Raw genomic sequence first — 23,621 nt, forward strand, 5'->3', positions numbered from 1 at the left:
CATATGAGCTAACAGTATTATGTAATTGGCCAATACTTAATGCAAATTTATGTTTCATTAACAGAAATATAACATCCAAATCAAGGAAATAGTAGTCCCACCATGCTCTGTATTGGGAAGACCTCCTCTGGAATGTTGTGTCAAATTGGCACACATTTTAAAGAGTGACATAGATTAAAATGTAGTGCTAGATAAGAGTGACCAAGATGAGAAGAGCTGTGAAGACACATGATATAAAAAAGTGAGGAAACTAAGGAAAGGAAGATTTAGGACAGATAGGATGGTTCCCAGCAAATAATTTGAAGGAAGGCTGTTGTGCAGAAGAGATTATGGACTAAGCTGTGTTACTTCACTTAACAACACTTACAGGGAGGCACATTTCATCTCCAAATAAGAAAGAGCTAGCTTTTTACTAATTAGAGTTGTTCAGCTCTGGAATGGGCGACCTCAATGCCTGTGGAAGGATTCAAGTAGAGGATGGATGATCATTTGTCAGGGATTTTGTAGAAAAAAATTTGCTGCGTTGAAAAGAGTTAAATGAGATCATATCCACGTTCATTTTTCAACTCTTAAGATTCTGTGATTGTTCCATGTTATACAGAATATTTCAACCATTTTCCTTTTCAGAAGCCTCAAAGACATAGCCTCATTTGTAATTGCATGAATATGGCTACAAAAGATGTCAGCTACAGATAAATCAAATCTATGGTTTATTTAATGCTAACTTCAAATACTGAACTTAAAATCTGAAATAGCCTTTGAGTTCTGATGTAAATTTAATTGCCTGACATGCCACCAACACAGTTAAGTAAATGAGAGTAATTTGTGAACCATGTTCACATAAATCGAGCCATTCTTATTGTGTTTTGAAATCCTGGAATACCTCTGTGGTTGAAGTGAGTCTTTAGGAGGTATTTGAAGTGGGTAAAGTGTGAATGATGTATTGGCTCAGGACATGTAACTGCAGAGCCAATATTCTTCATATTACATGACAATATTAGTATTACTCCACTGATTCCAGTTATTGTTTTGGCTTTTCTGACTGGTGAGAAGGGTGTCCCCTTCTTCCTGTACACGTGTTAGAATACACAGGGCTGACAAAGTTAGGGTGGGGGAAGAGGGAGAGATTGATTTGATGGTGATGAGGTTCAAATCCATAGCATAGAGGAGATTAGCTGTATAAACTGGCTATGAAATTCTTAGTATGCTAATAGAGATCATAAAAATGCAGATAAATTGGAATGAGATCAGAAAGATATAAGAGAAGTAAATAGTTGGGAAGTCTAGCTTACAGGAGAGTCAAGGAGAGAAGGATTAGTCTGTGAATTGACCACAAGATTACACTTTATTATGAAATAACTTGCATAAGTTTCACATGCTCATATTGAAGACATTTGGGGGGAAAATATTTGGCCTCTCCAGAAAAACACTTGTTATGAGAACAGATAGATGGATGCCAAGTGGAACATTAGAGCTAATACTGAGTTTTCATGCCCCTAAGGAAATCAATTCTACTTTTTAAGTGAGGAAAATGCATTTGGTATCCTTTGTCATTGCTGTGATTCACAGACTTAGGAGATATCCAATAATTTCCTTCCTCTGTCTCCTTGGCATCAAAATTCATGTGGATGCTTTTCTTTTGGTATTAGTGACAGTCAAACTCATTAAAAAGCTTAATAGGGAAATTCAGCCAATCAAAAGCATTTTTAAGTGCTTGCTCTATGCCAGGGATTGTTGAATGGGGGGGGGGGAGACGAAAATGAAATAGGTCTTGCTCTCAAGGAACTTCCATTCTCCCAGAAAACATGTACATACATAAAGAATAAATGCAAAATAAATGAAAGGTAGTTAGGGGGGCACTAGTAGTTGGAGGAATCAGGAAAGGCTTCCAGTGAACTGTGGTGTTTGAGCTGAATCTTGAAGTAAGGTATTCTGTGAGGTGAAGTTGAAGAGAGAGATCATTTCAGCCTTGGGAGACAGCTGGTGCAAAGACTGATAGAGGGGAAATAGAGGGCTGTCTTTGAGAACCACAAAGCTAGGGTGTCTAGAGCATGGATTAATGTGAATGGATGCGGTATTTAATGAGGATACGTAGAAAGGTAGATTGTGGCCAAGTGATGAAGGGCCTTAAAAGCCACAGAGTTTTTCTTATGTTCTTAAGAGGGAACCCCTGGAAATAAGTGAATAAGAGAACATGTCCAACCTGTACTTTAAGAAAACCACTTGTACAGTTTGTGAAGAGGATAGATTAGAGAAGGGAGAGACTTGAGGAAGAGAGACCGATAAGTAAACATTTAGTAAGCACCTATTATGTTCCAGGCACTTAGCTAAGCGTGGAGGCTACAAAAAGAGGCAAAAGATAGTCCCTGCCCTCAGGGAGCTCACATTTCAACTGGGGAAATAACCTGCAAACAAACATATACAAAGCGAGCTATGTACAGGATAAATAGGAAATAATTAAGAGAGAGAAAGCAATGGAATTCAGAATTCATTTTATTTTTTTAAAACAAGTTAATAAGCTATTCCATAAGGGGCAACCAGCTCATAATTACTAACTTTCCTCTAAATAGGAATGACTTAATTCTTAGTGTTCTTTCAGCTTGTAGAAATGTGAGCCAAAATACACAGATATTTTCTCAGATTCATATGGCAGGTATTACTAGGCAAAAGCAAACTTCATGATTTGACAGTTCTGTGGCAGGCACATACTCCAACAGGGACAACATTAACTATCACAACTGTCAGTTTTTCTCCTTCCTTCTACCACCCCCGCCCCTTACAGATTTACGAATACCTGCCTTTTTAATTATACCAGTCTGGAATATGTTGTCATAATTTTATGAGAAATTATCGATACATTGTAACCCAGGAATAAATACTTTATAACTATAAGTTTCGTACATTTATTTTGGGCAAGTTACTTTTTTCTCCATTAAATATAATTGAATACAAATATAGATATAAACACTTACCCACACTTTGCTAAATGTTGGCAACTTTGAAAAATTTAAACATCAAATAGTTCTTTTTGAAATAATTTCCATATTTTCCATGATCTTTATAGACTACAGAATTATTAGTAGAGTAAAAATGATTTGAAACATTTTTTGGAGGAGATGTCTGGACTTGTAATTTCATTGACCTAGGCAGATTTCTTATGAAAAAAAACTCCCTCCCTCAATCCAGATCAACAACTCACCTGTGAGTTACTTATGGTTTTAGAATTGCTTGGGGACAGAGGATAAGTGACTTGCCCACTTATAGCTAGTACATATTTCATTATTTTCAGCACTTCATAGGTATATATGTCAAAAACAGTCTTGAACCTAGATCTTTTTGGCCCTGATATGAGCTATCAACTATGTCATGTTGCTTCTCCTAATGGAGCTTTAAAAAGTTTAATTTAGTAGTTACTAACATATACAGTTTGTTAAATCAGCATATGTCACAGATAGTTTCTGTTTTGCTATTTCCCTTCTAAAATACAAATGAATCTTTTTAATTACTTTAATTTTTTAACATAATTTTGACTTTGCCCTTTTTTCCTCATCAACCTCTTGTTAGAAAATAAAAGCAAAATAAAATGCTGTTTAACAGAAGTCCTAAATAGAACTTTTAGTTGTGCTCTAAAAATGTTAGTAAAAAGATGACCATGTAAATAAATCTTCATGTTAGAAGAAGACAGCATTAAAAGACCTTATCTACATTTCCCAGTTCTTAACTTAGTTCTGACGCTTGACTCCTATCTGATTGTTACAATTAAGTTTCCAATTTAATTTTTGTCCTTGATCTTCTCTCCAAGGCGTACACTTCCACCTATGTATGTACTTGATCATCCCTCCCATGGGATCTTGATCCATGTATTACCCTTTCTTTCATCCACCTCTTCAACTTCTTTCTATTGGCTTCATGACACATGACCAGACACATACTGATGTCCCTCCCATCTCAACTTTACACCTATTCTTTAAAAATAGCAACAAAAAAAAAAGCTTTCCATGACCCTGGCATCCCATTAAGATAACCATCTCATATTTCTTCCCTTTCACCTTCAAACTTTAAGAAAGAAAAAGTGCCTCTGTTTCCTCATCTCATTCTCATTCCCCAAACCCTTATAGTTCAAGCCTACTGTACTTTCCCAATAAACCTCCTTCACAGTTTACCCATGATCTAATGACCACATTAGATGGTATTCTCCCCATCTTAGGGTAACAGGATGAGAGATATGAAATCTGGGAAGGATCTCAGAGAACATTGAGTCCAGCCTCCTCATTTGTACCGAGGTCCAAGGGGGTGAAGTGCTCAATGTCACAGAGATATTAAACATCAGAGGTGGGATTTGAACCCAGGTCTTCTGAGTCCCAAATCAGTACATATTCCACTGTTTGCAGCACTTGATATGTATTAAATAAATCCTTGCATTTAATCGAACCCAAATACATGATACAGCTGCTGAGCATTTGCTCCAAATGACCAGAACCCTCACAGAACTTATATGAATTCATTCAACAAATACTTATTAAGCATTTATTATGAGGCAAGTACTATGCTAAGTACTAGAAACCCAGGGGGAAAAAAAGAAGTAAGTTTCTTCCCTTAAGGACTTATCCTTGACTTAGCAAACCAAATCCACCATGGCCAGGCTGCATTTTCTGAATATTATGAAGACAGGTCCCGGCTCCTACTCTCACTTGAAATGCTCTCACTAAGCTTCAGTGACCATTGGTCTCCCACTGCTGAGCCTCCTGTTAAAAATATTGTGTTTATTATTGCCCCAGGCTCTTCTCTAATGCACAACTCTGATCACTCCCCATTGACTATTGGATAAAGTCCTTAGCCTAGATTCAAGGCTTCCCTTTCCTGGTTTGTCTCCCACCAGTGCCCTGCATTCATTCAGTTAATCAGCAAGCATTTATTAAGCTGAGTATGTGGCAGGTACTGTGATAAATGCTTAGGAAACAAAGAAAAAGCAACAATCTCTTCCCACAAGGATCTTACATTCTAGTGACAGAGACAACATGTCCATAAATGGATATATACAAGATACATACAAAGTAGATAAGATGTAGCCTTAAAGAGGAAAACTATTAAGAGTTGTAGGGAACATAAAAAATAAAGACTAAAGGTCCTATTTATTGTTTCCTTGATGAGCGCTTCCCTTCATTATGGTAAAATGGCCCTATTTTCCCCCACTCCTGCTGATGTATCTCTAAGCCACTTATTGAGATTGTCCTTCCTTCAGCGTCTAGGTTAAATATTATCTCCTTCATGAGGTTTTCCTGATCCACACCTTAACACGTGACTTATGCTCTCATTCGTTTTTCACCTATGTAAGTTAATCAAACAGATAAGCATTTGTTAGGCACCTGCATGTACAGGTTCTTTAGCAGTTATGGCCTGGAGACCAGAAAGATTCTAGGCAGGCAGAGAGACCAGTGAGGAGGCTGAAGTAGTCAGAGTGAAGGATTATGAAGGCCTGAAGTGATATGGTGGCTGTGTAATTAGAGAGAAAGGGACAGATGTGATAGGTGTGGTGAAGGTAGAAATGGCAGGATTTGATTGGATCTGGGGGTGACGGACAGTGTAGGCATTTCGGATGACACCAAAGTTGTCAGCCTCAGAGACTGGATCAATAGTGGTATCCTCAACAGAGAAATAGTGAATTTCTGAAAAAGGGTGGGTCTTTAGGGGAAAAGACAATACGTTTGTTTTAAACATGTTGAGTTTGAGATCCCTAAAAGACATCCAGTTGGAAATGTCCAGTAGGCAGCTGATTATGGCCAGACAAGAGCTCAGGAGAGAGATTAAGCCTGGTCGTATAGATAAAGGAGACATCTACATAGAGACAATCATTAAATCCTGGGGGACTGATGAGATAACCAAGTGAGAGACAGTAGAGAGAAAAGAGGATCCCCAAAAGAGCCTTGGGGGTCTACCCACACTTAGGGAAGAAGATATGGATTATGAGTCATTAAAAAAAGACTGGGGTGGGGTGGGGCTAGGTGGCACAGTGAATAGAGCACTGGCCCTGAAGTCAGGAGGACCTGAGTTCAAATCCAGCCTCAGACACTTAACACACACACACACACACACACACACACACAAACAACTAGCCTTGTGACCTTGGGCAAGTCACTTAACCCCAATTGCCCTACCTTCCCCTCTCAAAAAAAAAAGAAGAAAAAAAGACTCACAAGGAAGAGTCTAATAAGTAGGAGAAAAAGCAGGAGAGAATACGATTTCAGAAAGTAGAGCATCCAAGGGTAGATGGTGTGAAATACTGCACATAGATTAAGAAGGAAGAGGGTGGGGAACAAGTTGTCAGATTTGACAATAAGAGATCATTGTAATTTTGGAGAGAGGACTAAGGACTGAAGCCAGATTGAGAAGGGAGTGAGAAGAGAGGAAGGGGAGGCAAGATACAGAGGCAGCTCTTTGTAGTTTAGCTGAACGAGAGGACATGTGGTATAGTGAACACAGTGCTGGACTTTGAGTCAGGAGGGCATTGACGTCCTCCTTCAGCCAGTTACTATCTATGTGATTAAGTGCAAGTTACTTAACTTCTCAAGTCTTAGTTTCTTCATCAATAAAATGGGAATATTAACACTTGCATTTACTACCTCCTAGATATTTTGAGTAAAATGCTTTCCAAGTGTTATAGACAACTTCCTGCCAAGGTATCTTTATTCGCTTAATAGACTAGAATGGTAAGCACAGAGCCTTACATAGTGAATATTCAAATGTTCACTGAATTGCTGAAAATTGACAAGGGTAGAATTTTACTATTTATCATCACTTAAATCCCAAAATTTTAAATAAACTGTAAGCCTTGAGTTGTTGATAATTTAATTTAATGATTTAAATTTAATGATAATTTAATCAGAAACCAGGAAATTCAAGTTTGTTACTTTGGATTGAGTAATTATACATGTTAAGAAAGACAAAACAGACCCCTAATGTCTGATATTCATTCCATTGTCATTTCCTAAATAGTTTGTTTTAGACTGTGTCTAGATTGGCTATAAATTTTTGGTTGAACATATATTTTTATTAAGCTTTGTTGCAAGTAAATGCCTTGGTTTGAGACTTTTTATGACTTGCTCAACTCTTATTAAGGTATTGGAATTTCGCTCCTTTTTGTTGAAGATTTCCTCTTGAAGAGTTGACTTATGTAGTAGTCTTTTATGGATTTTTATTATTGGATGAGAAAATGGAAAGATTTTTCTTTCTTTGATGAGATTCTCAAGTGCTCCTTTGCTTAATTAAGAGGCTTTCATTTTATTACTATTTTAATTAGGCCTCTGTGTATATGGAAGCTAACTATGTAAGAAATACCTTTCACTATATATCCATTCATTAATCTTTTTCTATCCTGGCTGAGAACTTCCAGGGTCTAACTCTTATTAGGATGCTTATGCATGTTCTAGTCTAAGAAAGCTTCCCATAAGATACGGTACTGTTTTGGTGGCTAAAGTTGGCTGTAAATGCTGAACCATTAGGGCTAGTTAGATTTTAAAATAAATATTCAGAAGGGACCAAGAAGCATTCGTAGAACTGATTGTCATCTATGTGGTCAGCAGCATCAATTTTTATTTACCTCTAGATCAAATCTTAATCTTTTACCTTTTCTCACTCTAGGTCTTTCTGTAAAAACCTAGGAACTCTCTGGACAGAGAGGGAAAGATCATTTATAGGGGAAGGAAATTATGTTTCTTTAGAGATGCCTTCCATTTTCTGTATTGTGAGCCCTCAGTAAATGTTCTTGGATGCAGAATGTGAAGTAGAATTATATCAGTAGGTAAAAGTTTGAAAAGAAGGAAATTTAAGCTTTATATAAAGTAAAAACTTCCCAACAGGCTTCTTCCAAAGTGGAATAGTCTGCCTGAAGAGGTCCTAGATTCCATCTCATTTTGAGGTCTTCAAGCAAAGGCTAGTTGACCATTTGCTAGGTATTCTTTAATACCTCTTCATTATTAATTGACTCTTAATTATATAGATTTGTAGTTGGTATTAAGTCATTTTTTAGTCATGTTTGCTTCTTTGTGATCCTGTTTGGGGTTTTCTTGGCAAAGATATTGGAGTGGTTTGCCATTTCCTTCTCCACTGGATTAAGGTTAAGTGACTTGCCCAGGATCACACAACTAGTAAGTATCTGAGGCTAAATTTTAACTCAGGTCTTCCTGACTCCAGGCCCAGTGCTCTATTGCACCACTGAGGGGCCCCAGTTGTATCGGTATCTTGTATTTAAATCCTGTATGTGTGTTTGTGCACACACACATATACACACTGTACTGTGTATATTTTATATGTACTTGTTTTCTTCCCTATTATAATGCAAACTCATTGCAAGTAGGGATCATTTAATTCTTTGTACTTGAATCCATAGTGCGAGGCAAATAATAGGCACTTAATAAATACTTGTTGATTGATTGAATTGTCCTGGATGACCCATAAGGTCCCTTCCACTCAGAGATTCTATATGCTTCCAATTAAAAAACTAATTCAAAGAAAAATACAACATAAATCTGTTCACTAAAGAAAAACATTTTGGGGGCAGTGTTCACTAAAAAAAAATCCAGAACAGTAAAAAAGATTTTGCTTTCCAGGTCAGCATCTTACATTGATGCTAAAGAAGTTCCAAGTAGAATGCTGCTTGCCAGATGTTTCTTTAAGCTAGGAAGAACTCCCCTTTGCCTTTCAAAATAATGGGAGAATAACTTTCTCTCCATATTTTTTTATTATCTGAGTTTATTCATTTGTAGGTGTGAGCTGCTTTAAGTAAAATTAATAGAGGAAAATCCAGATTTCCAAAAGAGATGAATTAGAAGATGCTTATTTTCTTACAGAAAGATTCACAATAGGTTTCCTACTAAGTTTCCTTTCAGATACTGAATTTGCAAAAGGTTGATTTCAGGAATGCATTTATTACATAAAGCGATCTAAACCTACTTCTGTTTTAAAATATAAATAATTCATAATTTAATGTTTGAGTAGCATGATTAAAATAGCAATGTATTTTTAAAAAGTAATTGCTCTTTGTTTCTAAAAATTTACATCAGTTCCTGCTTTCTTTTTTCCCCCAACAGATATAAGCTTACCCAAATCGGCAACAATATGCTACACAGCTGCATTGCTCAAAGCAAGAGCTGTCTCTGACAAGTAAGTGAATCATAACTTCTGCTGAGATAAGTGCCTGACTCAACTTACAGAGATGTGTTGCTCTGAGCCCTTTCACCAGAGGCTTTCTTAGTCTATGAGATTGCTGCTTCTGAGCATGCATTTTCCAAAGTCTGCTGATCTTTTCTTTCACTGTTAGCAGAACAGAACGTATCTCCCTTGGGTACTGTAAGTGTGTGTGAGTCCCTAAGGAGGGATTTATATACACTTGTCAAATTCAGTACCTCCCAAGTGATGGTCGCCAGACAGTAGATACCAAAAGGCCTGCTTGGGACTTGGATGAAGTGCCTTCCTTTATTTCATTTTTTTTTTTGCTTATCTTCCTCCGTCACCAGTCCAAGATAGATAGTGGTTTTGATGAAAACCCATAGTATGGCAGAGGGCCTGGGAGTCACACATTCTTTGCCTCTTCAATACAAACTGATAAAATAACACCAGCAGCACCACCACCACTATCCCTGTCCTCCCCAGCATCACTTCATTTTGACAGCTAGTCTCCCTGCTGGCGTTTGTTCATGTTACTCAGGCAGGTGAGTGTGGCACAGTCTTTCTGTTAAAATAGTCAAGGATGACTGGCAGGTGAAAGAAAATAGCGTCATTGTTTTTCAGTTCACCAAGGCTTGCCATTTTCCTGATTCAGTCCTCTCTAGAGTTGGGAAGCAGTTAGGGCAGAGGCTGTTTTCTTTTCCTGCTCTCAGAAAGGTTTGCTGTTCAGTGTGTGTGCACTTCAAGATCGAAGTAATTTTCTTTCATTCTTTTTTTTATCCTGTAGATCGCCAGTACCTACTGCAACATCTTTTCTCCCTACACAGCGACTCCAGCTTGGGAGGGCAGGGCTAGGGCTGTCACAGCTTTCCCTGTGGTGTCTGCCTGCCAAGTACAGCTCTGGAGTTAGCCGTGGGGTGTGAGGTGAGAAAGAGATTGCATGGTCTGGTTTTTTTTTTCATTCACTGGGGCAGATGATTTGCCCACAGTTTGGGCATGCACACCCCCTGCCGGTACAGCTGAAAGCAGACCCGCTTGCTGCTGATGCTGCAACAACCTTAACTCCCAACACAGCCACTGACATTGGGTTGGGGACCACCATTAAAATTTCTCCCAGTTCTGTTTTTAACATCCTCACTCTTACGTAACATGGTTTTCTCTTTTTCCTACATCGTCTGCCCCTTTAAGTCCCTCTACCCCCACCTAAGCAGGTACCTCATAGGAAATTTAGATTAGCTATTTAGAGAGAGAAAATTGACAGCTTGAAATTACTTTCTGCCATAATTAGATGCAAGCACGCTTTCTGCTTCTGCTGGGGTTTTCATTGGCCTTGATCTAAGGGATCACTCAGAGGTTCCATTTACTGTGGAGGTTTGGAGAGCATATGTGATTGGCTCAGCTTGATTACATGGGCCCTTGATTCATATCTATATCTAAATATGCCTTTCTGGATGTTTTACTAGACAGCCCCAAGTGAATCGTGTTTGTCTGTCCCTCTGCCTTTCAGGTTCTCTCCAGAGGCTGCGTCCCGGCGAGGACTAAGCACAGCAGAGATGAATGCAGTAGAGGCCATTCACAGAGCTGTAGAGTTCAATCCTCACGTGCCAAAAGTAAGTCCGAGAAATCCCCTATGGAGCTTGTTATGAGATCAGAGGAAATGTTCACTGACCACAGTTTCATGCCTGTAATAAACTCAGTATATACAAAAGACACTATAGCCAACACTGGGTCTTATGTGGTCATTAACTTATTTTTGCTTTAGAGCAAAAACTTAATCCCAAGTCTTGTGTGATTTCATGCTCAACATTCAAAAGACTTCTGAAGCCAGTTTATGAATTTTGTAATATGGGGGTAACACTACACAGCATGACCTTTGACTTGAAATGCTGCCTAAATGGGGTGATCATCATGGTTCTAGTTATAAAATATCTAACAGTAGAGAATCACACTGTAGCCTCAGGAAATAAATCTTGACATGAACAAGGTTCAGAAGCATAGGTGCTTTCAATATTTTGTGTGTCAGTAAACTAATGGCATTGAGTCAGTTTGTGTCCAGAACATTAGAGGAAAAAGTAACTCAACGAAAAGAATTGGAAGAAAAAAGTGTTTTAGTGGAAACACTAAAAAGTATTTTAAGTGGAAATAATAGTGAAAAAATGCCAGCTCTGGAGCCAGAGGATCTGTATTCAAATCTTGCCTCTGAGGCTTGCCACCCGCATAACCCTGGGTAAATCATCTAGCCTTCCTGGGCCTTACTTTTGTCTTCTTTAACATGAAGTTAGTGGGCAGGATAACTAATGAGGTCCAGGTTCCATTCAGCTCTGGTGCTGTGATTTCTATAAATGTCTTAAATTCATGATGAGGAATATCAGTCCTCAAATATGAATTGCACAACTGAGTAAATTTCTAAAGTGTAATTGTTTGTTCTGTTACAGAAGCTCAATATTACCCCATATAGAGATAGGATAATTCATGAACACCATGTCATGGGTTTTTTTTTCTCTAATTTCCTACAACATTCTATTCAGTAAATTCATTGATTCAGCAATCATCTATTAAGCATTTCTTTTGTCAGAGCACTTTTCTAGGGGCACATACAAAGTTTAAACACATGTACATTATCTAGTAGTAGTTCTTATTAGGGAGCAAAAGACATAACTTTTTTAACCAAACATAACTTGGTTTCTTCACTAGCAAAATGACAGGGACAAATTGCCATCTTGAACATTTCTTTCAACTGTAATGTCTAATGTCGCTGAATTTGGATTTTATTAGTGAGTAATCAATAAGGTAAATTTGTATTTCTCATGGCTGTAATAATTCAAGGAAGGAATTTTTCTGTAATGATTTAGAGAATAGTTGGTGCTTCATAAATGTTTTTTGAATGAAATTGGAGTTGATACTTTAGTGGTGAGATAGGTATTAAATTTGCCAAAGAGGGAGATGCCAAAGGGACATCTAAGTTATCCTCAGTGAATTCAAGGCACCAGGCCTGAATGAACTATATGGACATACTGAAAGAACTTGTAGAGGTAGTAACTGCTGGACTTTGAATGATATTTCACTGACCTTTGAAAGGTTAAAGAAGACAAGAAAAATGACATAGGACTGGAGGAGAGCAAATATTGTTCCTAGGTTGAAAATGGGGAGGAGGATGAACCTGAAAACTGTATGCTGATGAGTGTGGCATCCAGGAAGGCCCAGCTTGATCTCATTAAGGTTAGGCTGTGACAAATTAGCCTCATTAGACTAGTGGATCAGGAGAAAGCACAAATTTAGTTTACCTAGACTTCAGGAAAACATGTGACAGATTCTGTTGTGCAGTTTTTATGAACTAAATGGACAAATGTAGGCTAGATAATAGTACAGTTGTGTGGATTGAAGACTATTTGACAGACTGGACCCAAGGAGTAATCATAATAGATTGATATCGACTTGGAGGGTGACTTCTAATGGAGTGCCCCTGGAAATTTATCCTTAGCCCTTGCTGTTTCAACATTTTTATTAATGACTTTGTTGAAGGCATAGAAAATGTTTCAGATTTGTAGACAAAAGCTAATACATTGAATGACAGAACTGTATTCCAAAAAAGACCTTGTCAGATTAGGACAAGCTAAATCTAATATGATGAAATTTATAGCCATAAATGCAAATTTTTATATTTAGTTTTTAAATTTCAGCTTATGAATACAGAATGGAGGGAGTGTGATAATAGTTTGTCTAAAAGAATGTAGGAGTCAGTAAGAGTCAATGCTGTCACATGGCAGCCACAAAAAGCTAATGCTCTTCTAGAGCCTTATATCTAAAATGAAGGTGATTGTCTTGGGATCCTAGTCACACCATAGCCAGAATATCGAGCTCACTTCTGGGTGGTGTATTTTAAGTAAGGCATTTATAAGCCAGAGCAGTTTCATAAGAGGGCAGTGGGATGATGATGGGACTGGCCATCATACCAGATGAGAATCAGTCAAAGAAAGTGGGGTTTTTATCCTGGAAAAGAAGAGACTTGAGGGTGATATTAGAGCTGAATTCAAGTATTCAAAGTGTTGTCATCTAAAAGAAGGTCTACCGGTTTTCTAGTTGGTCCCACCAGGCACAGGGAGAAGAATTAGGTAATAATCAGTGTGATTTATATCAGACCAATGTAGTGCTATAGCCAGTACCTAGACCGAGACTGACCAAATTCAGGTGCTCTGAGGTTTCTGGTCCTCTGTCTTAACATGCCAGAAGATCCAGAGCTTTGAACCTCAAAGATCCAGGGAGGCCAAACCCTGGGTGGTAGAGGGGCAGTGTAATAACCCATGTTGAGACCAAGCAAGGCTGATCATCCCATACAAAAGTACAACAGAGGCAGAGACTGGCCCTGGCATCAACTAAAGCTGAAGAGAAGAGTAAATAAAAAAAACCCACACTATTTAGTATAAAAATTTATTGCATATATAATTCTGTGATGACCACAGAGACTCAAGGGGAAAAGTAGATTTTCCACTAAGACTACATGAAGTTCAGAAGAAATGAAGCAAGATATAAAGAAATAAAGGCACTTAAAAATAGAAAATAATAAATAGCTTAAAAAAGAAAGTAGTGGGGCAGCTAGGTGGCTCAGTGAATAGAGCACTGGCCCTGGAGTCAGGAGGACCTGAGTTCAGATGCGGCTTCAGAACTTACACACACACACACGCACGCACGCACGCACGCGCGCGCCATGTGACCTTGGGCAAGTCACTTAACCCCAGTTGCCCTCCAGAAAAAAGAAAGAAAGTAGTAAACTTTACCTAAGAAATGGAATCCCTAAAAACTAGAATAGACCAAACAGAAATTAGTGACAGCAGGAAATACTAGAACAAAATTTTAAAATAAAAAAAAAATGAGCTCTAATATTTTAAAAACTGGTTTAGAAAACAGTTGGAAGGATAATTTAAGAATCATTGGACTGCCTGAAAACCGTTATTTTTTTTTAATAAATTGAACACTTTATTTCAAGAAATTATAGATGAAACCCACCCAGATCTATTAAAATAAAAGAGCAAATTTAGAAAGAACTCGCCCATCACCTACTAAAAGGAACACTAGGGGAAGCATCCCAGGAATGTCATGGCCAGCATCCCAAGCCTCTGCATCAAAGACTAAACAATGCAAGCAAGCATCGAGAAAGAATCAATGTAACATACACACTCAATTGGGTATTTTACCCTACAGGAAAGTAGGGGGAAGAGGTTAAGAGGGGGGATGATAGAAGGGAGGGCAGATGGGGGCAGACAGTAGTTAGAAGCAAACACTTTTAAAAAGGGACAGGGTCAAAGAATAGGATAAATGGGGGGGGGGCAGGATAGGATGGAGGGAAATATAGTTAGTCTTTCACAATGTAACTACTATGGAAATGTTTTGCATAACTACACATGTACAATCTATATTGAATTGCTTATCTTCCCAGTGGGGGTGGGTGAGGAGGGAAGAGGGAAAAGAATCTGGAAATCAAAGTTTTAAAAACAAGTGTTAAAAAAAACTGGTTTTTTTTTTTTACATGCAACTGGGAAATAAGATATATAGACACTGGGGTATAGAAATCCATCTTGCCCTACTAGAAAGTTGGGGGGGGGTATGGAGGAGGATATAAGAGAGAACAGATTGAGCAAAGGGGAATTCAGTAGGCTTGCTGTTTTGGGGTAGTGGTAGGGGAAAGATGGGGAGAAAAATTTGTAACTCAAAATCTTGTGGAAATAAATGTTGAAAACCAAAAGGAAAAAAAGAAAAAGAAAAATCAGTTTAAGTAGCAGAGTCATGATAACACAAGACTTGATATGTTTACTAAAACCCGGCAATCTTGGAATACAGTATTCCAGAAGGCAAGCAATAGGGCTTATAACCAAGAATAAGACTGAGAATTAAACCTAAATGGAAAGAAATAGAAGTTTTAGTGGAAGAGAGGTCTTTCTAGCATTCCTGATAAAAATTCCAGAGCTGAGTATGAGCTTTGAAATACAAATATGAAATTGTATAAGAACCTTCTGGGAAAGTAAATTTATATGAACAACTAGGAACTACATGATATGATGCTAAACTTCTAATGGAGGAGAAGAAACAAGTGTCCCTTCAGAATTTTAATGTCTTCAAAAGGTATTAAGGGAGTTAAATAAGAAAAACCGAGGGCCTGAGTGTAGATTAGTTTTGTTCTGAAGGTTTTAATAGAGGAAAGAGAAAGGAGAGTGAAAGGAGGAATGCAACACAGAAGAAGGAAGAAGAGGTTGGAACTTGTTCTCTCTCCTGATTGGGATATGTGAGATTATATAAATATAGAGGAAGGGCTGGTTGGAATAGGCATTAGATGAACCTCACTCTTATCTGAAACAGAAATTTAAACAAGGTTGAACAATACAGACAAACCACTTGGTGTAGAAATTCATAAACCTCAAAAAGGGGAAAAAAGCATATAAGCAGAGATGGGAATAAAAAAAGTCACAATAGAGTAGTAGTGACTAGGATTCCCTGAAAAATGGCATTCCTTTTCCAAAGGAGACCTTTCTCCAGGCTCCAGATGCACTGAGCAAGCCCCATGGGAAACTTTGAATCTGTTTTGTAAAATATAGGGTTACTGTCAGATATACAAGATGAATCATTTTTATCTTTTAAAAAAAACCTCTTTCCCAAATGCGGGGATATTTTTGCTTATTAAAAACACAGTACACACAGACATACATATTACATAGATATAAAATTTTTTTAATCCACCACCATGTAGGTAGGCAGAACTGTGTCATCCAGGGCATATGCTAATTATTTTCAAAAATAATTCAGACTTATCCTTTCAGAGCAGACATTACAAATAGTAACTGTTTGATTTTAGTGACTCTTTTATAGAAGTGCAAAAAAAAAAGGAGCATTAAAGGCCTTTCCAGTTTTAGTGTAATTTCTGACAACTGCATAGTTGATGAAGCTAACACCGAGAGAGGGAAAAAAAGAAAATTACATTAATCTTAGTATAGTAACTGAAGGTCACGATGGTGACCCTGAGCTATCAGTAAAATGTTTAGGATATGCTTATTTATGAAAGTAAGGAAGACATAATAATTTTTTTAAAAAATTCCATCCAAAATAGTTCAAGTTTAACCAAAAAAAAAAAAAACCTAACAACTGTGCCTAAAGGAATTAAGCATTGTATGGTTCATTATTGTTCATATATTACCAAAATTTTACACTTCCCATTATGTATGTGACTTAAGCTGTGGGAGAAGACAATTAAATTGCTCATTTGTGGGGTGGGATGGGAGGAGGTTCCATTGAACTCTCTCTGGCCACTAAGGTCCAATTAGTAAACACACTTCCTGTGAAATAAATAGTGCCCCAGAGATCTACAAAGAAGTAACAAGTCTCAAAAAATAAGCAATTCATCGTGTCTGATATTGAGTACTTATTAGCGCTAAAAATACATAAATTGTATTGACTTCTAAGTCCTAATTTATTCACATGCATAATTCACTTAAACGTGTGCCACTTGGATATTTCAGAGTAATAATACCGAATGAACTCTTTTCTTCCCTTTTGTGTTAGAACCATAGCAAAGGACCTGTTCATGTGTTTCACTTCCCTTGTTCCCAGAACTGAATTCTTTTAATTTCTATCTAGAGTACGCAGTGATAGGAAATAGGTTCCTGTTTTTAAAATATGCTCTTCCCCTCAGTGATTAGGGCAGTAGACCTGAAGTCAGAAAGACTTGGGTTCAGATCTGGCCTCACACACTTACTAGCTGTGACTCTGGGCAATTCACTTGACCTCTGTTTGCCTCAGCTTCCACATCTGTGAAATGAGGATAATAACAGCACCTACCTCCCAGAGCTGGTTTGAGATTCAAATGAGATGATAATATAAAAAGTGCTTAGCACAGTGTCTGGCACATGGTAAGCACTGATAGAAATGTTAGCTATTGTGATATTATTATTATTATTAATAGAAAAACATAGTGATAGGAAAAAGCAGAAGAGCAAATTCTATCCAGTCAGATGATGGAATTAATAATGTATGGACATCTTAATATTTTCTATGTGTTTTGGGATTTGCTCTGAATAAGAACAGCCTTTTTTATTTCTTTAAGATTTGTTCACGCAAAATGAATTTTTTCATAACATTGGTGGCAGATGTAACATGTGCTAGGTTTTGCACAGCTTTTTAACAAATAAATTTTAGTCATTGAAATGGGAAAGTTCCCCTAGTATTATTAATCCATGGACATCGGGACCTAGTTTGTCATTTCACCCATGCCACGGCTCAGCAATGTCCTTATGAAAGTGTGTTCTACTCTAAATACCTTCCATGTAATTCTGCTTTTGGTATTTCTGTAAGCCTCATGGATAGACATTAGAGCAATAGCAACAACAAAAAAGAAACACGGATAGTGACTGAAAGGAGATAGCTATACCCTGAGATAACTCCCACTTGCCCTAAAAACATGGGAGAAAAATTGAGCACTGATAAGAGTAAGTAAGTCATTCAGGAATAAGAAAATAGATTTTGTTTGCATTCAGACACTATCCTAGATTCCTGGTCATCCTGGGATGTAGATTACATGCCTTTCTCCCAGGCTACCCACACCACCTCAGTAATAAGAATCAGGCTCTAAGAGCAAAGATACCCCAGGGCTAGTTGGCTATGGGATAAACAGCTGAAAAGGAGCCATTGGTGGAGGATTACAATTAACCAAGTGTGTAAGACTCAGTTTTTTACATGATCCAAGTCCATAAGTAGACAACTAGCTAGTCTGTCTTTCTAACTATCTTATCTTGAGACTTAAACTTTGTCACTAGGACGTACACTGTGAGAAGCCACAGTGGCATACTTTAGGGATTAGTGGGACAGCATGTGGGCACTAAGTACCTGGGGAATTGTTAAGGAAAGGAGCATGAAGGAACTCCCCAAATAAACTTTGCCTTCTTAAAAGGTTGACTGGCCTAGGGCAGTCCCAGTTTGTTGACCGAACTGGTCAAGATTGAATTAAAATTTTAAGAAGTTGAATTGGTTACTGAATAGGTGTTATCTTCATGATAATATTTAGCAACAGAGTGTGCAAAAGGCTATTGGAATGAAGAAAGTAAGGAAAAATAGTCTTATGACAAATGTATTTCCTGAAAGAATTACAGAAAGGAAAAAAGGGTCTCACCTATCAATGTAGAGACTCCCATTTCATGAGGATTTCAGAAGGCTTGCTTGTCCAGGGAAAAACATCATGGTAATTGTGTATGGTGATGAAGTGTCTGTAAAGCATTGTTGCAGGGATGAAAGCTTTATTTCCATGCAAACAGTGTGGCAATCCTACCTTTGCATCTCCATAAGGCTGATTGACAGAGTATGAAATTGTTTCTTAATCCAATTTGGGAAATTCAGTGTGTAGTGGGTCTTAGCATTTTAAAATGCTTGAAGCATGAAAACAGAACTAAAATGTTCTTGCTAGTTTTTTTTTATGATATTACATATCAGTTGCACATTCGAGAAATATTATTTTAATATAAAGTTTTAAAAAGTGAATATGTTGCTCCAAGTTTTGTTTGTTTTTTTTTTTTTGAAGAGAAAAGGGAGCAGAAACCAATTTATAGTCTTATTTCCCTGAGGAAGCAATTGGGTGATCTTCATTATCTCTGGATTTTCCTCCCTGACAATGCCCTCTAAGCTAGTATCAACCAAATAAGCTAATTATAAGCTCTCCAAAATTGTGTATCATTGGGTATGTATAAAGAATATGAAGTGGAAGTGTATCTGAAAAAACCTTGATTTAAGAGACCAAATCTACTGACATTATTTATCCTATCCTCTCCAGCATTTGTCATTTCTGATAGGTGTAAGGTGGTACCTCAAAGCTGTTTTAATTTTCCTTTCTCTAAGAAGTAATGATTTAGAGTTTTTATGTCACTTTAGAGAGCTTTGATTTCTTCTGAAAATTACCTGTTCATATCCTTTGACCATTTATCAGTTGGGGAATGGCTCTTATTTTTATAAACCTGACTCAGTTACCTATATATTTGAGAAATAAGGTCTTTATCAGAGAAACTAGCTGTAAACTTTAAAAATACTATTTCATTGTCTGTGATACCTTAAAGCAAAATGTAGGTTCCCTGATTCTTTCATTTAGGTCTAATTTTGCTTTTACTTTGTCTGAGATCATGATTGTTAGCCCTGCTCTTTTCATGTCAGCTGAAGCATAATAGACTGTGCTCTAGCCCTTCATTTCAACTCTGTATGTGCCTTTCTGTCCCAGAATAGATTGCTGGATTCTGGTTTCCAATCCATTTTGCTAACTGCTTCTGTTCTGTAGATTAGCTGATCCCATTCACATTCATGATGACTAACTGTGCATTTCCCTCCATCCTCTTTTTTATCCTGTCCCTCCTCGACACTGCGTCCCCCAATCTGCCCTTCTCTTATTATCTCCTGCCCCATATCTCTTATCCACTTACCCTCCCATCTCCCTACTGGGTAAGACAAGAGTTCTGTACCCAACTGAGTATGTGTATATATTCTTCCCTCTTTGAGCCAATTCTGATAAGAGTGAGGTTCAAGCATTGTCTGCCACATTTTGCTCTCCACAATAAAAACTCTTCCTTGCATGCTTCCTTTGTGTGAGAAAATTTGCCTCATTTTACCTCTCCCATCCCCTTTCTCCCAGTGCATCCTTCTTTCTTATCCTTACATTCTTTTTTGAGATCATTCCAACATAATCAGCTCACGCCTGCCCCCTTTTTGTCTATGTAGACTCCTTCTAATTGTTCTAATAAGCATAAAGTTCTTAGGAGTTACATGTACCATCTTCCCATAAAGGAATGTAAACATTTTAACTCCATTGAGTCCCTTATGTTTTTTTCTTTCATGTTTACTTTTTCACGCTATTCTTGAGTCTTCTGTTTGAATGTCAGATTTCAGGAATGCTTGAAAGTTCTCTATTTCATTAAATATTTCTCTATATCAATAAACATTTCTCTATTTCATTAAATATCCATTTTTCCCCCTGAAGGATTATACTCAGTTTTGCTGAGTAGGTGATTCTTGGTTGTAATCCTAGCTCCTTTGCCCATTGGAATATCATATTCCAAGCCTTCTGTTCCTTTAACTTGGAAGCTACTAGATCTTATTTGATCCTGACTGTGACTTCATGATATTTGAATTGTTTCCTTCTGACTACTTACAGTATTTTATCCTTGACCTGATAATTCAGCTATGATATTCCTGGAAGTTTTTGTTTTGGGATCTCTTTCAGGAGTGATAGATTCTTTGAATTTTTATATTACCCTCTAGATCTAAGATATCGGGGGAGTTTTCCTTTACTAATCACTGTTTTTAAGAGTAATTCCACACATGCCTTAAAAGCCAAGCTTATTAATAATCTATTCAAAGCTTCTGATGGCCCACCGCTGCTTACTTAGCATATCTGTGTTGGCTAGCAAAGGGTACAAATAGATGAAAATTTAGTTACTGGTCTAATGGAGAGTAATCTCATAAATCAACAAAACTACAATAAGATCACCATAAAAAGCTAAACATGATTTTCTATTTTCCCTATCTTTTTCAATAAAGGAAAAAAAAAAGAAAGACTGCTCATCTGTTTGTAATTTAGACAGAGGGTCAATATTAAAGCTACTCCTAAGTTTCCTCTGTCCTTAAAAAAAAATCCTTTTCTGGAATGCCTGAATCCTAATAGACACTGTAGGAGAATCGCAGAATTGAAGAGTTCAAAGGAACCTTGGCAGACATCTAGTCCAGCCCATACGTAGAAAGAATATGCCCGCAAATGTGGTTGTCTGCTCTCTTTTTAAAGACTTCCCAGGAGGAGGGACCTGTCACCCTCAGCCAACTCAAATTCTTAACAGGGTGTGTGTATGTGTGTGTGTGTGTGTGTGTGTGTGTGTGCATGTGCATGTGTGTGTGTGATGTGAAGATCTTAAAAGCATGTCATCTGTGCCATTATTCAAGTCATTGATAACAAATGTTTAATAGCTAGAACCAAGCACAGATCTCTCCAGAGACCCCCTACCATGTTGACATTGAATCATTAACAGCTACTCCTTGAGTTTGGTCATCCATCTCTCCATCCTTTGCACATGAATAGTGTGAGATGCTTTATAAAAAGTTTTGCTAAAATCTATGTAAACTATATCCACATTCCTCATATCTACTAATGCAGCAATCCTGTCCAGAAAAATCAGATGAGTTTAGGCTGGCATGACCTATTCTTGAAACCACACTGTCTCTCTATAATCATTGATTCCCTTCCTAGACATTTGCCAAACATATCTTTAATATCTATTCTAGAAAATAGTGAAGTTGCTTATCCCAAACAGAAGACACTGGGAACATTTCTTTGTCTAGATCACTACACATATTGGACACAGGGTAACTTCAAACAAAGTTCCACTAGTAGTAGAAAAAAGCAAGCAATGTATTTCTGTTAAGTTATTGATGTTTTGCAAACAAGAGAAGTCTTTTTTAAAAGCCAGTGACATAGAAGCAAGGTGTGCCAGTGATTAACAAAACTCATTAGGTTTCATCGGTCTGTTCTTCTTAAAATGATGTGAACTATTTGCTGTTCCAATTTCTTGTATTGCCTTCTCCTACTAATCAGTTATTTATTGCCTTTCCCTATCCTCGGAATACACTGTCCTTCATCTTAGCCCCCTAATGTCCCTTTCTTCCTACAAGGTGTAGCTTACTTGCCTCCCTCCTCCGAGAGTCTTACACACTTTCTCCCACACCAAATAAAAGTAGTCTCTCCTCCGTTTCTCACAGCGCTTTACCTGGACCTCTCCTTTGCCCCTAATATATTTGTTTGAGGTTATATGGTTTAAGAGATAGGGAGCTGAACCCAGAATAAGTGCCTTGGATGCTTACTAGCCAAGTAAGCATAGGCAAGCCACGTAATCATTATGATACCTGGTTTCCTTATCTGTAAAATGGGGGTGATGATTCCTGTGATATTGCCTCGTAGGGTTGTTTAGATCAGTAGTCCCTAAAGTGGAAGCAGCAGCTTGAACCTATGCTGTGTGTGTGTGTGTGTGTGTGTGTGTGTGTGTGTGTTCAACTGTAGGAGGATAAAAGGATGCATCATCCCCCACTCTCCCTCAGCCGGTTATAGGGCTTGTCTCGTCCTCTTCTATTCACAAAGCTGCCACCCTAGTTCAGGACTTCATAACCTCTTTACTGGATTATTTAAATAGCCTTCTCATTGGTCTTCCCACCTCAAGTCTCCTCTAGTTCATGCTATTCATACAGTGACCAAAGCCCCTAGGAAGCGAAGTCCAGTCACTCCCAACTTATATTAGGATCAAATATTAATTCATCCTTATCTTATCCTTTTCTAATTTATATTTTATAAGAGTTATAGTATACCTAATTATTGGTATAATAGTACATCCGTATAATTTGTAAATTAGTAAACATGCTCTTCGGGAGAACATGTTCTCCCCCTTTAAACTGATAGCTGTACATAATCAGAAAGTTTTAGAAAACACTAATTAGAGGATCAAGTGAGAAAATACATGTAAAGTTCTCTTAGGAAACTTAATTGCTTTATTTATTATGTATGTATGTGTAGTTTATAAATTCCTTGAGGTCTGGACCGGTGTCATCTCTACATATTTCTATTCTCATTACCAAACATAGAGCTTAGCGCAAAACAAATGCTTAATAAATATTTATTGAATGGAATTGAGTTGAATTGGACTGAATTGGATTTTTCTTGAGAAAATAAAGAATAGCCAATCCTTTTCTATAGAAGATGCCAATTCCTCTCCAGATATGTATTAATTATACATAAACATTTGATCAAAATCTGGGTAATTTAACATCACCTTCAGTTCTATCAATCATTTTTAGAATGAGCAAATAATTTGTTGAGGTCCTCCAGCAACATGTGTGTATAATATGAAATCATACATCCTCTCTACCCTTGAAGAGCTAAGAGGACAAGATGAGATCATTCACTTCATGTCTTTCATAGCCAACATTCAAAAATTTATTCTGGTATGGCTGTTTTCAGTTGAGTTTATGCCACCATCATTCTGGTTGATGACTCTATACAAAGAGTACAGAGATAGCCGTTTGTAGGTCAGATTTTGTTAATTATGAATAATGATGTCTTCTGGACTTACTCTCTTTCATCATGAAGAAAAATCTTTCCAGACTCATCAAGTGCACTACTGTGACCCACTTTTGCCCATATACATGGACATTAATTATACTTTGAAAAGAAATTTAGACTCCATTTCCAGTGACTTTGAAGTCCCCGCTAGAAAACCGAGGGCTTGATGGGCAGAGTTTATTTTTTCATGTCTTTATGGTTGATCATCATTAATTCAGAGGAGAAAGAACAATGTGGGAAATGAAAAGTTGGTTTATATAGGTGATATCAGAAAACACAAGTTGATTTCATGACCATGTGGCATATGATAACAGAAGGCTAGATTGGTTCAGAGGAAGATCAT

The 23,621-nt window shown here is 37.5% G+C and overlaps 1 protein-coding gene across 4 annotated transcripts in view; it reads left to right on the plus strand.

Moving 5' to 3' along the window:
• The window catches only part of ST7 (suppression of tumorigenicity 7), a 290,187-nt gene that overhangs the window by 231,405 nt on the left and 35,161 nt on the right, over positions 1–23,621 (plus strand). For all 4 annotated transcript variants that reach the window (XM_069107083.1, XM_069107082.1, XM_069107086.1 and 1 more), the window contains exons 10-11: positions 9,087–9,159; positions 10,670–10,772. In XM_069107083.1, the coding sequence (XP_068963184.1) occupies positions 9,087–9,159; positions 10,670–10,772 (176 nt within the window). The remainder of the gene's footprint in view (positions 1–9,086; positions 9,160–10,669; positions 10,773–23,621) is intronic.

This window comes from Petaurus breviceps, unplaced genomic scaffold (assembly GCF_028583685.1).
Source record: "Petaurus breviceps papuanus isolate PSGF00001 unplaced genomic scaffold, PetGlider_PUasm1.0 84, whole genome shotgun sequence".
NCBI lineage: Eukaryota > Metazoa > Chordata > Mammalia > Diprotodontia > Petauridae > Petaurus > Petaurus breviceps.